Genomic DNA, 15,454 nt, shown 5'->3' with positions numbered 1-15,454 from the left:
CGCATCAGACAAGGTGTTCAACCGCTGACAAAGAAAACGCGGGCCATTATCGTTACCAGTCTCTTTTCCGGAGGAGACGGTTTTCGCGCGCTTTGTACGAAAGATCAATCGATCGAGTATATATGAGCTAAACAGTCAAAACAGCATGGGAATTCACGGTCTTTCCAAAGTGATTGGAGATCATGCTCCTTCAGGATCGAAAGAAAACGAGATTAAGAACTATTTTGGTAAGTGGAAGATTGATTGATGTCCATTTCATGTGTAAAGTCTAGCTCAAATGCAAAACCATCTGTAAACACGAGCGGCGAGTTCGAAAACTTGTCGTGTAAAATGCGATCGTGGTGAAATTTTGAGCTTAATTCACCTAAATCTAGAATTCCCCAGAGTTTCTTAGGCAGTGAGATAGATCGGTGATGTTTTGTACTAAAGTGCAAATGTAGTTATAAGACACATGTACAAATGCCATGGCTGAATAAACTAAATTGTAATTCTACCCCCTCCCCCCTCCCCCAGTGGCTCCCTTCCCTCGTGTACAGGGTGGAGGGACATTTTTCATTTTTACTCGTGAATGCATAATGAACGAGTATAGTGGGGAAAGTGAGCCATCCGTCCATCCGTCCATCCGTCCATCCGTCCTTCCTTCCATCGTTGTTAACATTATGCAAATTAGGTATGCTCACGGGCGCTTTCTAAATTTCGTTTCCCTCGGCTGTGGATAAAAATACAGCTTTACAAAGGTATCATTTCAAAGAAATAAGTGTAGAAAATACTTCACCCTGTAAATGAGAAACAATCGTTTCCCAAACGATGAAATATTGCCTTTTCGTATATAACAATCGCGAACATTCGGAAACGATGACCAGTGACTTTATGTATGTGTTATTAAAAGACTGGGAAGGTTAAATCACGGCACGATTTAATAAAGGATAATCAGTAAAAGAGTAACGAAACTCTATACAAGACAGATATGTATATAATATCCGTGAAAAAAAAATAAGAAGAAAAAAAGATTTTAGCCACAGGGTATGAGGGTCGATCCCGGGTCATACGCTTCAGAACGCAGAGCAGTACCACTGAGCCATCGGTTTACTGAGCAATTATCATGATGAAAAAAGTAATTCTTATACCTAAGCGACCTGTTATATGTTCACCCTCTTTAAATAAAGTTGATTAATATTATTAATCACTATAATGAATATTTTCCATCGATACTATACTGTTCAAAGGAATCTAACGCATTCACGAGTAGGTCATAGACCTCTTTGATTCTTGTCGTATGCCCCATCTATGGACAAGGAGCTCTCATGGTGTTATGGTAATGTACCTATTAATGTTAAGCCGCTGGCAGGGGGTTGGAGGAGGCTGGGCATAGGCAGGGGATTTGACAGCAATTTGGGACTTTTGACCATTTAACTGAACTTTCTAACAGAATTTTATTGAAGCTAGTGACCATCCACAAATCCCTGCAGTGGGGCATTTTAACAGAAAATCTCAGCTAAGTTCAAAATGCCTTTTCTATGCCTGCCCCCCCCCCCCCCCCTTAGTGACCTTAAAATGTATTATTTTAGAAAATATCCTTCTCCTATGGGCAGTTCTTGATTAAACTCCCTCCCCTTTTCCCCTCTAATGCAATATTTCCAGTTTGTTTTTATACTTGACTTAAAAAAAAAATGGCATTTGAAACTTCCACTCCCCCTCCCCCAATCTCTGAAATATTTCCAGATGTTCCTCTGAATTTTTTTTTCTTGGGGTAGGTATGGATATTTTCTGGAAGCACACAATCTTTCATTAGTAAGGAACATGTCTGATTCTATTTTTTTAGGAAGAAAGATTGCAATTGATGCTTCAATGAGCATTTATCAGTTTCTCATAGCAGTAAGATCTGACGGTAGTCAACTGACCAATGAGGCAGGAGAAATCACAAGGTAAATATACATTGTCCATTATACAGGTACCTCTGGTACACAATTTAACAATACATGTAATCTCTTCTCTCTCTTTGTCTTATTTTTGAGAGAATTGAGAGGGTGGAACCTTATTTCTTAAAGGAGTTTCGTATTTTGAATTAGACAAACACAGTTAAGATATTTTCGTTCTAGAAAGCCCTTGACATTTGGCAGATGAATAATATTACATAATACTGGTGTACAACATTACCGTATTTATTCGATTAAGCGCCCTGAGCGCTTATTAAATTTTTGGACCTTGAGAGTGGGCGCTTATTTGATGCTGGGCACTTATTAAATTTTTGGACCTTGAGAGTGGGCGCTTATTTGATGCTGGGCGCTTATTAAATTTTTGGACCTTGAGAGTGGGCGCTTATTTGATGCTGGGCGCTTATTAAATTTTTACGATTTTCAGCGAATAGTAAGTAACAAAACAACAAATAACAACAAAACGTTAAGATGAACCAAATCAGAATTTTAATTATTCATTTGAAGTTCCTGTTAAATACTAAGTAAACTCAGTCATGGGCAAAGTCTCTTAGAAGTACTTAGTCAATTCCAATAGTCAATACTCCTCTCGTGCAATTCAGTTTTTTGTGAGGTGGGGGGTGGGTGCTTATTTGAGGCTGGGCGCTTATTAACTTGTCCTACCTTCAAGTTGGGTGCTTATTTGAGGTTGGGCGCTTAATCAAAAAAATACAGTAAACAGACCTTGCAAAATTAGATATGTTATTTTTGATACATTCTGTTTTGTTGTGTTTTCAGTCATTTGATGGGTATGTTTTATCGGACCATCAGGATGGTAGAGAATGGAATTAAACCAGTGTAAGTGTATGTTATATGCTTTTTATTTAGGTCTGTGTTGACATGGTTACAAGTACATATATCGCCACTTGTTTACATATTAAATTTTTAATGCATTTTGCTTTCGTTTTAATTTGTGCAAAATTTCCTCTTGTGTTTAAACAATTTTATATTTCTACTGCATAATTTTTGCAGGTATGTCTTTGATGGCAAGCCACCTCATATGAAGTCTGGAGAGGTAAGCAGTGTTTGCTGGAGTGTATAACATTACAGTAATTCTCAAAGGAAAAAAAATCACACAAAATAATGAAGAACATGCTTGCCCTTGGTTAGGTTTAAATCCGCGCATCAGCACTGGAATCGAGCCTTTTGTAATGCTGTAAATTATGCAGAAAGGATAAATGACGATGATGAAGTTTTCATTGCTCAACTACCTGACCTGCAGCTTTGTCAAGATTAAATCCTTTTATTTTCGTAAAAAGAATTATATTTTATCACTTATAATCCCTGGTCCATGTACAATCCATCTTCTTCAGGGCTGTTTCAACTGTTCTCTATTATGTTGTTTTTGTGGTCTCCCTGGCTTTCATTTCAATTAGCATTTACCCTTTTAACTTGTTAGGAAGATAGTTTCCTTTGTTTCATATTCATTATCATTTATTATCATACACCAGAACAAAGGAAAATAACAAATTGTACCAAGGGTATTGAATTGAACCACAATACCTACAGCAGATAACCCCACAGAAAACCTCATGTATGTACACATGTAGTGTCACACTTTGTTATTTTAAATCTTGTTTTCTTTTGTTACATTTTTGTCTGTGTCCAGTTGGCAAAGAGAAAAGAGAGGCGAGAAGAGGCTGAGAAAGGACTGGCTCAAGCAGAGGAAACTGGTAATGTGGAAAAATTGATTTAATTCAATTCTGTGTTTATTTATTTCCTTTGCACTCAACAGTCCACAGTTTCACAGTAATAATGTCTTGTCTGTTGATTTACAGGTGATGCAGAAAGTATGGAAAAATTTTCTCGAAGGCTGGTATGCATTAATTGATTTATTTTGTCTTTGATGACATGTGCTGTGCTGTTTTGAATGTTGCTCTTCATAACATTTAATTTTTTTACTGCAATTGTTTTTTCTTTTAATTACATTACTTCTTAGAATAATTACTTAAGCTGGTTCTCAATGGCATAAGTACAACCCCAGAATTTTTATTATTAATGAAAGCACATAAGAAGAACAAACACACTCTTTCTTCTTAAGCTCTTTTCACACAACAAAGGCATAAGCACAAGAATATTAAAACTATTTGTTTCTCTTGTTCTTACTCTGTGCCCAGTGAAAAATAGCCTTGATTTCTACACCATGACAAAATCTCCTAGCTGACATTTTTCCTTTCTCGTCTCACTTGTTTTGCTTGACAATGTATGAGGACTTGTACAGAGCACAGAATTGTGCAGCTTTAGAGTCACTGAAAATTCGTAGTTGGAGTAGAGTTTCTTAAAAGTCTTGAATCTACCATACCCCACGCCTACTGTGAAAAAGGAATGAAAAACGTGTAGTTTGTCTGATCTGGAAAAAAGTTATTACAGTCAAAATACTCAGCATGCGCCTAAAATTCCGGAATAGTTCATAGTTAATAATAAAAATTAAGCAATTTGATTGCTTAATTTTTGACAGGTTCATGTGTTCACGTGTTTACGGTTGGATGATTTACAATATTCAAATTGAATTTGAAAGTTTGAAACGAATAATGCAATCCGTTCGCTGTTAATCGAAAACTATTCCGGAATTTTAGGCGGCACGCGCTGAGTATTTTGACTGTAACCTTGTAAAAATCTTGAGTAGTTTTGTCCAAAATGCAACAAGTAACTGTTTTTTTATTCCATGTAAATAAGTAAACAAGTTACATATTCAACAAGCAACGTGCATGTTCTTAGTCATTAATAAAAGGAGTCAGATAAGCAAATTTTCTCTCTGTTTTGAAATCTCTCATTACATAATGAATTACATCTGAAAAGAGAGTATGGAAAGTCTTAAATTCTGTATGCAAAACTGTATAGTATATATACAATATTTACTGTTTTTGGAAAAGAAAAGACTTAGACGCACTGTACATTAATCAGTTGTTTATCTTGTTTTAGGTCAAAGTTACTCCTGAGCATAATGCAGACTGCAAGAAATTACTCAAGCTAATGGGAGTTCCATACATTGAGGTGTGTAAATTTAATGACTGTCACTTTACTTCTTGCATGACTTAAATAAATATAACAAAAAAAATTTATTAATTTACCCATGGACATTGATTTCGTCTCTTTGGTTTCATATCTTCAAGCCTCAGAGCCAGTGTAAAATAAAAACGTATTAAAACTGGCATTTTTCAAACAAATTCAAATAGGGGTTGTTGCATGGCTTACTCCAAGAGCTTCACATAAAATGCTGTTTAAATTTCTGATACCCCTCCCTGACGAAAAGGCCCTCATGAAAATCATCCCCCAAATTCTTAGACACCAACATCCTTAAATGACATTGTGTCACACCATCCAAATATAACCCCATGGGCTTATATATTTTGGATAACACACTGTACCCGTGTAAAGAACTTGTGGGAGGTGTGTTGTCCTAATGGTTGGTACACTGGACTGCAGATGGTCTCAATTGAAACCTTAAACTGGCCGGGTCATTGTGTGTTCTTGGGCAAGACACTTCACTCTCATAGTGCCTATGTCAACCGAGGCAGCAAGGCATTCAATCCATTCCAGGTAGCCGAAATAGCACTCCGGTTAGCCTACTGTTAGCTTAGGTAGCTTGCAGTTAGCCTTTTCATTTGGAGTATGCATTTCTGCCTCGCATGCCTCACTGCCTCACCTGGCACGCCTCCCACGCCTCGCTGCCTTGCACAGTTGTAAGACTCTAAATGGATGTCTGTTAATGTAATGCTGGGGCTAATTCTGCGATGGTCTCCCATCTACTGTATGGGGGAAGAAGAAATACTTCTAGTCTCTTCATTTTACATAATCTGGGATAAGCTCCGGCCTAATGGGTCACTAAGCCCAAATCTTACCATAACCTCTTCTTTACTATTTACTATTTTCAAACACATCCTAGATTTCCATCATCGGTTACCCAAATACTTTTTGAAATCAATGTTATAATTTTATTTTTTATTAGGCTCCTTGTGAAGCAGAGGCTCAGTGTGCAGCTTTGGTTAAAGCAGGAAAAGTATGTAATGATATGCATTTCTGTATTGATCGATGACACTGCTTAAAACTAATAGCTTTTACAGGGATGTAGCTAATTATAACAAATGACAAAGCTGGCTCAGAGACGAACCCAACTAGCTCTTGTGATCTTTGTACCTTTAAGAATTTACACTGTTGAAATTACCCAGTAACAGGTTCTTAGTTATATCAATGCCTATTACTGTAATTGAGTCTTAATCAAGGATTCCAATTTTCATGATTTTAGGTTTATGCCACAGGAACAGAAGACATGGATGCTTTGACATTTGGCTCCAGTGTTCTTTTAAGACATCTTACCTTTAGTGAAGCAAGGTCTGTATCCCATGAAGACTTTGTCTTTACTATTTACTGTACTGTTATGGAAGGGTTTCAGTGGCTTATATTGATCTTGAAACCTTCCAGTACTATATAACTATCAGCTGGGGGGATCAGAGCACCAGAGTAAAACAAAAACGTATTATCAAGGAACTGATGTAGCCACTTATTTCAGTAACATTGAAAAAAGTTGTTGCCACATTGATCAGGTGATCTTAAGTGGTGGTCTTTTCTCTAATCCCATGACACATGAGTGTATATGGTCATTGGCATTCTATCAGTACAACTTGGTTAATACTAACGGGGGGACCTGCCAGGGACTAGCATCCACTAAAAAGGGGGTAGCAATGTTTCTAGTTGCTTGGTACAAAGAAACCTCAAAAGCTCTGGCATTATGAACAAGATTGGCCCAAACGTAAATTTACCTTTACCTTACAATGTGTTCCTGGAAAATACCCATACCCCTCCCATGGAAGGTTTTTTTGGTTTGGACCCTCCCATCCCTCTGGATATTCCACTTTTAGTTCACACTTTCCTTTAAAAAATTTTATATACATGTAACATGAAGTGGCTACTGACTAGGACAATTGTGTAACTAACATATACACACATGTACTATTTTGGTACTTTCATTGGTAAAGATAAACAAAATAATCTTTTACTTAACAGGAAAATGCCAATAAGGGAATTTTATTTGGACAGGATTCTTACTGAACTTGAACTTTCATATGATGAGGTGAGGGTTACAGTTTCTTCTGTTCTGAAATAGTATGTGGCTCTCCGTTTAGGAACTTTTGCATGAATGTCAGGTGTTGAGTTGAGAATAATATTATTTCAATAGCTAGTTTACATTTCATGAAACAATTAAGGCCATTCAAGAATCACAAAACACCTTTTACCAAGAATAAGAAGTGTCTTCACCTTGTGGTCACCCTAGAAGGAGTATCAATGCCATAATAAGTGTAACATTGTTTTTTTTCTTTTACAGTTTATTGATCTCTGTATTTTGTTAGGCTGTGACTATTGTGACTCCATCAAAGGTACAGTTCGTTTCCACCTTAAAGACATTCAAACAGATTGTAGGTTATATTATGCAGCTCTTTTGTCTGAGATAGTGTATACTTACCGTAAAGTTCCGTGTATAAGCCGCACCCGTAGATAAGCCGCACCCCCGATTTGGAAGCTCAAATGTCGAAAAAAAAATACAGACCATAAAGTTTGAAGTTCAAGTGAAGTTCTATTGGTAAACAAACAAGGGCAAACAAGCACGGTTTCGAAACACTGACACGGTGGTTGTTGCAATGTTTAATATAAATTAAGTCTTACGAAAGCTAAATTTCACTTGTCATACCGCCTTTTTAGTTTGAGTTCACAATATCTTAAACTTGGATGCTCTCTTGATATCATTTTTTCGAGATTATCACTTCTGAACACTCCTGAAACACTTGTAATTCGTTCGAATCGTTCGCGAATGACGAATGCTTAGTAGCCAAGCTCTGAATTGTAGAGAGGAGTCTGGGCATTAAAAACAAACATGGCGGCATTTTCTTCGGAAGAAACCACGTTTTGATTTCAAGATTCTTGGAAACTGCTACCCGCAACAGGATAAAAACTTCATGCAGAATAAGAGTTTGTTAATCCAGCAGATGTATTTGCTGTGAAGGTCAATAAAAACCGAAGCGGTCGGCCATTTGCCTTGTGAGTATTTGCGTTTATCTTGGTGCCTTCTCGCACGCGGCGGAAAGACATGATTCAAAGTGACTGGCAGGCTTCACTGCAAACAGCTGTGCAGAGGAACTAAAAGGTAGTGAACAACAACAAAGTTTTCAGGTTGTTATATGTTTATTCAATGACGTCTTGAGAAGTTTTTATGAATATTAATTAGGCTTTTGAGAACTCCAACCAGAGATGTTTCCGTAGATAAGCCGCACCCCCGATTTTTGACTTGAATTTGGAGGAAAAAGGTGCGGCTTATACACGGAACTTTACGGTAACAATAATATTATTCCACAAGCGCGCATTGGATATGAGATGGTTGATAGCCAACGAGGCACGTAGCGCCGAGTTAGCTATAACGATCTCATATCCAACAAATGCGCGTGGAATAATTGTTTTATTAAAAACGCCCTAAGAATTGCAATATTTGAGCTCCCCAGCTGTTTCCGTTGACGCGTACTGGCTACCATTTTTGTGGTCAATGGTACATGTATATGAGCTCATATGCCATTGTCTGCCAAACAATCAAAACTCAGGAATTGCACTATACCATTGAGATATCAGCTTGTATAACAAACAGAATGATTTTAATGAATAGTTGTATTATTGCTAGGCACTGTTATTGACCAACAAAAACAAAAAATGTCTCCTTAAATGTGTTGGCACATTATACATGTAACAGCTTTTTGATGGCCTCTTTGTTTTTGTGTTTGTCAGTCATATTGAAAACGGAGAACTAAAAAGGTTATCCTGTTATGTAAAACTTGAAAATTTTCTGTGAGACAAATGTGTGGTTGTTCTTTGTCACTTTGACTTTAACCATCTTTATGTTTAATCTGCTTACTTATCATTCACTTAACAGGTATTGGGCCAAAAAGGGCGATAGATCTTATCAAGCAGTACAAGAGTATTGAAGAAATTGTCAAAAATATTGATACAAAGGTATGTCTTTACAGGCTATGGTTTTTTTTTGTGCATGACCCATTCAAGGTTTTCAGCTGATTTGTTGATTTTTAGAAGGCATATATGGCTGTTCCAGAATTTATTTTTAACCCCTCGCCCCTGGCCGTGGAGTGGGGGAAGGACTGTCATGTTTAAATGACAGGGATGCTTGTCATAAAATTGGAATTGAACCCCTAAAAGAGGTATGGCTCAAGATTTTTTTACCTCCCTCCCCTAACAAAAGAAAGAACATAACTTTAATTTTTTCATGCTGATTGGTCAAGACCTCTAACGTAGCATTAATTTTATCATGTGCAACCCTAGATGAGCCCTTGATGGCTAAAGAAAAAAACTGTCATCCCCTTCTGAATTCTGTTTCACCTATTAAGTTTGCCAAAACTCACAATTTACACGCCGAGCAAGATGTCATGCATCCTTGTCCCTTTCATATGCGAGTCCCCTGCTCGCAAGTTTAATGTTTCAATTTTATAAGACAAAGGGCTGTGCTGCACTTTTTACTTTGTGATTTAATACAAAAGCTGGTACCAAAGGGACTCTTCCTCTCTAATAAATACTGTTTTAAATTTTATTTTTCAGAAGTATACACTGCCTGAGGAATGGCCATATCAGGTAACAACTTAACTACATACCGACCTCATGCTTAATACAGGGTGGGGTAGGGAGAGAATAATAACAGATGTTTTTAAAATTTCCTACTTTTCATTCGATCAGACTTTTTATTGTCAGTGAAGGTTGTGTTCTGACTAATAGAAAGTAAAAATATATGTTCCTTCATGGGTAGATTTCATGCAAGGTCTAGAGTAACTGCAAGTAAGCTACAACCATATTTGTTCTTTATGGAAATAGTGTTGAATGGGTACCTTAAGGTAATAGGAAATTAGTGTAGGTTGTTAAGTAATTCCTACTGGGCGTCAATAAGGAAATAAATAGATCAAAAATTGTAAGTTTTCAAAGACGTATTCTTCCAGACATACCAGGGTTCAATCTTGTAGTATAATCGCAACAGGGCATTTTTCCATTGTTGCCAGTGTTAAATTCTTTAAATGAAAACAAGTTCGAATGCATGACAACAAACAAGGAAAACTTATTTTCATAATTATGAAACATCTGACACAAGCTTACATTTTAAAGTTAAAACAAAACTCTGAGCTTCTGCCGAAAAAAAATCTGGACATCATACCAGAACGATTCCTGTATGATGGCCCCCTTTTTACACATTTTGGTCTTAATATTGAATATTAAGAAACACTTGTCTCCCACCTTAGAATATTTTCTTTCCAGGATCGCAATTTATCTTTCTGGTGGCCAATTGACGCATTTTCAAATTAAGCATTTAAGTGGCAAGTACCTTCCAAACCTTATTTCCTCAAGTTTCTTATCAAGCACTACAAATGGACAAATTTTGAGCTTAAACATCCTTTTGACCATGGCCATGAGTTTTTTTTTTAACTGACACGTACACTCTTAATTCAAACTGTCATAAAGATAACCTGTGATTGTCTTTTTTTGAATTGATAAGTAGGGAGATAGGGCATAGTCGCAGGTTACCTTATTATAGGAATATAACGAAGCATTTTTACAACGCGAACAAAATGTACGCGTAATAAAGTTAACGCGAATTGTCGATAATTTATGTTAACATGCATTTAATTAACGCGAATTCTTGTGTGGTGTATGCTTACATGCAGTTAATTAACGCGAATTTGATGCGTAGTAATTTTTTTTGCAACCTGCGCTATTTAAAAGACAAAACAACAACGTCCAACAACAGAACTTGAGGTTTAATTGTGATAAACCATACACAACAAAGATACTTAAACAGACCAAATAGTGACTTATATTAAATGAATGGATTCAGGGATGGACTACATCCCCCTTGTGCTTTCCTCTGCCTCTGTTATTCCTGCAGCTTTGACGGAAAAGTAGATGTCGTTTAAACATAATTTTTTCCGGAAATAAAGGTGTCTTAAAATAACAATGCTGGAAAATAGTGTGATTTTAATTAACAATGACGTAAATTAAGGTACATGAAATTAACGCGAATTTTTGAAATTCAAGTTAATTACATGGTACCATAAAAATTACCATTTGACATCAGTGTCACTTAAGTTTGTGCCCTTTCTTTGTTTTGCCTTTTGTTCTGCACCAGTACTAATCAGCAGTACTTAGTTTCATAACGTTATATGACAAGTCCTGAAAAAGGCCTTTTGTTAACAACTGTCTTTATTATAAGATGAGAAGGTCATATTGTTGTATTTGCTTTATACACAGGAAGCCAGAGAATTGTTTAAAAATCCTGAAGTTTTAAATGATGAAGATGTGGAGGTAGGACTTTTTATCATTAGGTTATGAGCATTCCCTTGTTTTTCTTAGTCTGTTGAGTGTGACACGCTAAGGACAATGAAGGGACACATTGTAGTAACATGATACTGTACACAAAAATACTGGCATTTTTTTACTGCACTGCACTTTGAGGCTTACCATATTCTGCTAGCCTCCTAGTACAGTTCATTATAGAGAGTATGCCCCCAACCCCCCAAAAAATCTGACCCACAATTGATTTTAACGGTAGATATGACAACATCATGTACAATATCTAACTTAAATATTTTGTTTACAAATCCTCTTTGCAGCTCAAGTGGGAGGCACCAAAAGACGAGGAGCTTATTAAATTTTTAGTTGAAGAAAAAGGATTTAAGTGAGTCATATCTTATGTCTCGACAACATAATAATCGTCATGATGATGATAAAAATGAAATTGTAGAGAGCAAATTTAATATGGATATGCTCAAAATAATGTACATGACAACTAAGATACCTGGAAAAAGAAAGTTGCAACTAAACTTAAAAATTAAAATTCTAAAAACTAAGTTACACGCACTCATGTGCATGAAGGCAAATCTTGAACTGTTTATTAATATGAACATAACTGCAAGGGTTTCTATGTGCATATTTCTATGTTTTAAATTTTTGCATATTGATCTGCAGCGAAGACAGAATACGCTCAGGAATAAAAAAGCTCACCAAAGCCCGTCAAGGGTCCACTCAAGGAAGACTGGATTCCTTTTTTAAAGTTCTTCCTTCTCCAAGTCCTTCAAGTAAAAGAAAGGTATGCAAAGCAATTCTGCGTGAGTGAATTTACCTTCTCAAACTCATTAATAATTTAACAAGTGAAAACAAAGAAAAGCAGAACCGTGAAGGAGGTTGGATACCCGGTCTTAATTAGCATAGATTTTTTACTCCGTAGGTTTTCATTTGAGAGGATATATCAAACACTCGAGACAGTGTTTCATTGGCTATCCAAACACCATGAATTTTGTCAAAAATACTCCCCTGCACGTCGTATTTCCAACTCTCTCCTCAGTATCTGGACATGTGTGTCTTGTGTTTGATATATTACTTGAAGAACACTGTTTACAAGTCAGTTTTGTGGGTTATGATAAAGCAATTCGACTGCTCGCTGTCTGTCTTAACTCTGGGCAAACTACGATTTCTTACGGGGCACTGTCTAAAGGGTCTGAGAAAAGTCAGAAAAGTTTGGAAGAATTAGAAAAGATAACTAGGAAATAGCATTTCTCGTTTTTCCATACCAGTAATTCTATCAAACTACGACCAAGCTCTCTTAGTGGTGGAGGGAAGGAAGGAAGGAAGGAAAATTAGCATTTTGCATCAACTTCTTGTTGATCGCAGATAAAGATTTGAAAGTCTGAGACATCCTTGCAAGCTCTTATTACCCCGGGCTCCTTCCCTCCTTACCTCCTCATCCTAACCTTAAGAGAGCTTACTTGCAGGCTAGCACTGGAAATGCTCTCTATTTCTTATATTTGTTTGGCTGACATAATCAAAATAAGGAGGGAAAACTGATTTTAATCTTTTTTTTCACAATTGCAAGGTGGCACCTTATATTGTTTGCCTGGTTTCTTTTTTTTCAGAGCGAGGATACAAAAGGGTCAAAATCCAAAAAAGCCAAACCTACGGCAGGAGGGAAGTTCAAGAAACCCAAATAAAATGAACTAAAATGCTTCTGTCATCAATGAGAGCAGTTATAAACTTCCAGTAAACTTTGAATTCTGCAGCCAAATGTAAAGCACAACTTCTTCACGTTTCAATGCGTATCTCGCAAGTTCCTCGGAAAGAAAGCAAGCGATAAGTCGTATGCTTTTGGTTTTCTGACAGTAGATTGTTCTTGAAATAAACTCTGTGAATCGACAACTTCAAGACAACTACAATGTGAACAAGGGCGTCTTGCTTTCTTTGCAGAGGCCAAGACCATTTTGTTATGTGTACATATGTTGCGCACGAGTCTGTAGTACTGACGAGGAGTTAGTACACCAAATAACGGCTACCTTATTACATGGAATTTCGCAACAACTTTCCAAACAGATAAAAACAGCCACTTTCAAATTGTGGGTTTCTCCAAAAAATGCGAAAAACGCGAAAATTTTGTGAAATATATATAAGAAATCGCACGACCTCAAGTACAATTCCTGCGTAATGGAGGTACAAGTGATGTTTTGAAAGTTCTCAAATTGAATGGGCGTTTGGGATCGTGCAATTCTTTGAACTTTCGAATCATCACGAATACCTATTGATCACGACTTGTACGAGAAAGTTGTGCAATTTTTTATTTTTTTAAAGTATACTTAACAAAACTACGGAAATTTCCATACTATCGGAATCATGCCCATTCGGGTCGGTAAGCTTTATCTCTTTTCGGTTTGTCTTCAGACTACTTCGGGTAGACTTAAAAAAAAACTATCTTAAGTCTTGGCCAATATCGGAAAGTCTTCGGAAGACTTCAGTTCAACTCCAAACGTCTTCGGATCAACTTTGTAAATCACTGGCAATCTCTGGGTTAACTTCAAAATTTTTTGGAAGTCTTAGGGTCAATTTCGGAAATATTCAGATGTCTTGGGGTCAACTTAACTCTTTGGAAGACTTCGTGCCAACTTCAGATGGAAAAGTAATAGGTACATTTAAGGATCTCGTCCAATCAGAATTCAGTAATTTTGTTGAGTGTACTTTTTAAGTAGATAATACTCAAGTTAACGAAGACAAACAATTTCGCTTCCCACACTGTCGCTAAAACGTGTATTTACCAAAGAACCTCAAAAGTTTTCAATTGTTGGAGTCTGTTATTTAGTTGCTATTTTAACTGATCAAGCAACTTATAAACGTATTAAAATTGCATATTTTGAGTCATGCTTGATTTCATGTGCTTAGTATCTTGAGACGATTCACTTTTTCAGCGCTCGGCTTCCATGTCAAGTAAAACGGTAATAATAAAGGCTTAAAAAAGGCAGTCCACTGTTGTTTTTTGTTGAGAGACTGAAAGCTAGACACACACATGTTTGCTGTTCATCTGGAGAAGTGAGTACTATATAGCTTATATAAGGGAGACCCTCCCCCCCACGGGGCCTCTTGTACCGAGGGTAAGCACAAAGCAACCCAACAGAAATGTGATAAACAAATAGCTTCATCACTGTTTTTCTTTTCGCGCAGTGGAAGACAGCCTATTTTTGTGAGTTATTTTACTTTTACTCAGCCTAAACTTTAGCCCTCTTCTCCGCTGGCTTATCAGATTAGACGGCTTAAATTTGGGCTATTTAATAACTGCCGAGAAACTACAGTGAAAGCAAGCACTTGCGCCGGTGTCACAGCGGATTTTGTCCCCCCGCCGATTTTGTCCCCCCGGACCAAATCTGCTAGCGGATATTGTCCCCCCGGACAATATCCGCTAGCCGATATTGTCCCCCCTTCGCCGAATTTGTCCCCCCCCTCAACAATTGTTATTTAAGCTTTGTTTCCCTCTTACTCAGTAAACTTTCCATTTGCAAACTTTTTTGCAACGTTCCCTCGAATGACAACACAGAACTTGTTATAATTCTGCCATATTTATTATAGTAAATATAGTCACTTCTTATAATAGCGATGCAATTTTGCGTTCTATGCTGGTCTCTAAGTTATTTCAGAAATTTACTATAATTCATTGCAAAGCTTGTCGTAAACAAAAGACCTGATTAAACACAACGTCTAACTACGGTTCCTGTTAGCAATGAATCGAAAACGTTAATCTTGTTTGAGTTGCGGCTTTAATAATCGCTGGTGGTCTGCATACGCGACAAAGCCACTCGCCCTCTGGGGCAGTCTCGAGTCCTTCGCAAGCAAGGTGGAGCCATTCGTCACACAATTCACATTGAATCATGTCGTCCCAACAGTAAATGTGTTTTTACACTTTCGTTATAAGAATAATTATCATACCGTGAACACGTATTTACTCTAGTTTCACAACTAATTCAAAGAAGGGATAAAACTCGCGTTTGCGCTTTTTGTGAAAATCTTTTTATTTCAAGTTTACAACTTTTAACAATGCTTATGCAACAAAAAACACTTCTTACGCTGTAAAAGTCGAGAAAACTGCTCTTTGTTTTATCGGCAAGCGAAAAACTGTTTAATGTCGGAAGCTA

General features: G+C 37.0%; 1 protein-coding gene across 1 annotated transcript; it reads left to right on the top strand.

The window, feature by feature from the left end:
- The first annotated feature begins 73 nt into the window (after positions 1 to 73).
- LOC144652282 (flap endonuclease 1-like) lies at positions 74 to 14,282 on the top strand. Its single transcript, XM_078512320.1, has 17 exons — positions 74 to 227; positions 1,823 to 1,925; positions 2,712 to 2,771; positions 2,946 to 2,988; positions 3,583 to 3,646; positions 3,752 to 3,789; positions 4,896 to 4,967; positions 5,923 to 5,973; positions 6,220 to 6,305; positions 6,978 to 7,044; positions 7,297 to 7,348; positions 8,887 to 8,966; positions 9,564 to 9,596; positions 11,259 to 11,312; positions 11,621 to 11,685; positions 11,976 to 12,096; positions 12,920 to 14,282. Exons 1-17 carry the CDS (start codon positions 146 to 148, stop codon positions 12,992 to 12,994), a joined length of 1,146 nt encoding a protein of 381 aa, XP_078368446.1. The 5' UTR covers positions 74 to 145; the 3' UTR covers positions 12,995 to 14,282.
- The last annotated feature ends 1,172 nt before the right edge of the window (positions 14,283 to 15,454 follow it).

The sequence above is a fragment of the Oculina patagonica genome, chromosome 4, assembly GCF_052425735.1.
Source record: "Oculina patagonica isolate OP01 chromosome 4, crgOcupat, whole genome shotgun sequence".
NCBI lineage: Eukaryota > Metazoa > Cnidaria > Anthozoa > Scleractinia > Oculinidae > Oculina > Oculina patagonica.
The sequence above is the reverse complement of the archived record's forward strand: the minus strand, read 5'-3'. Positions and strand labels throughout refer to the sequence as shown.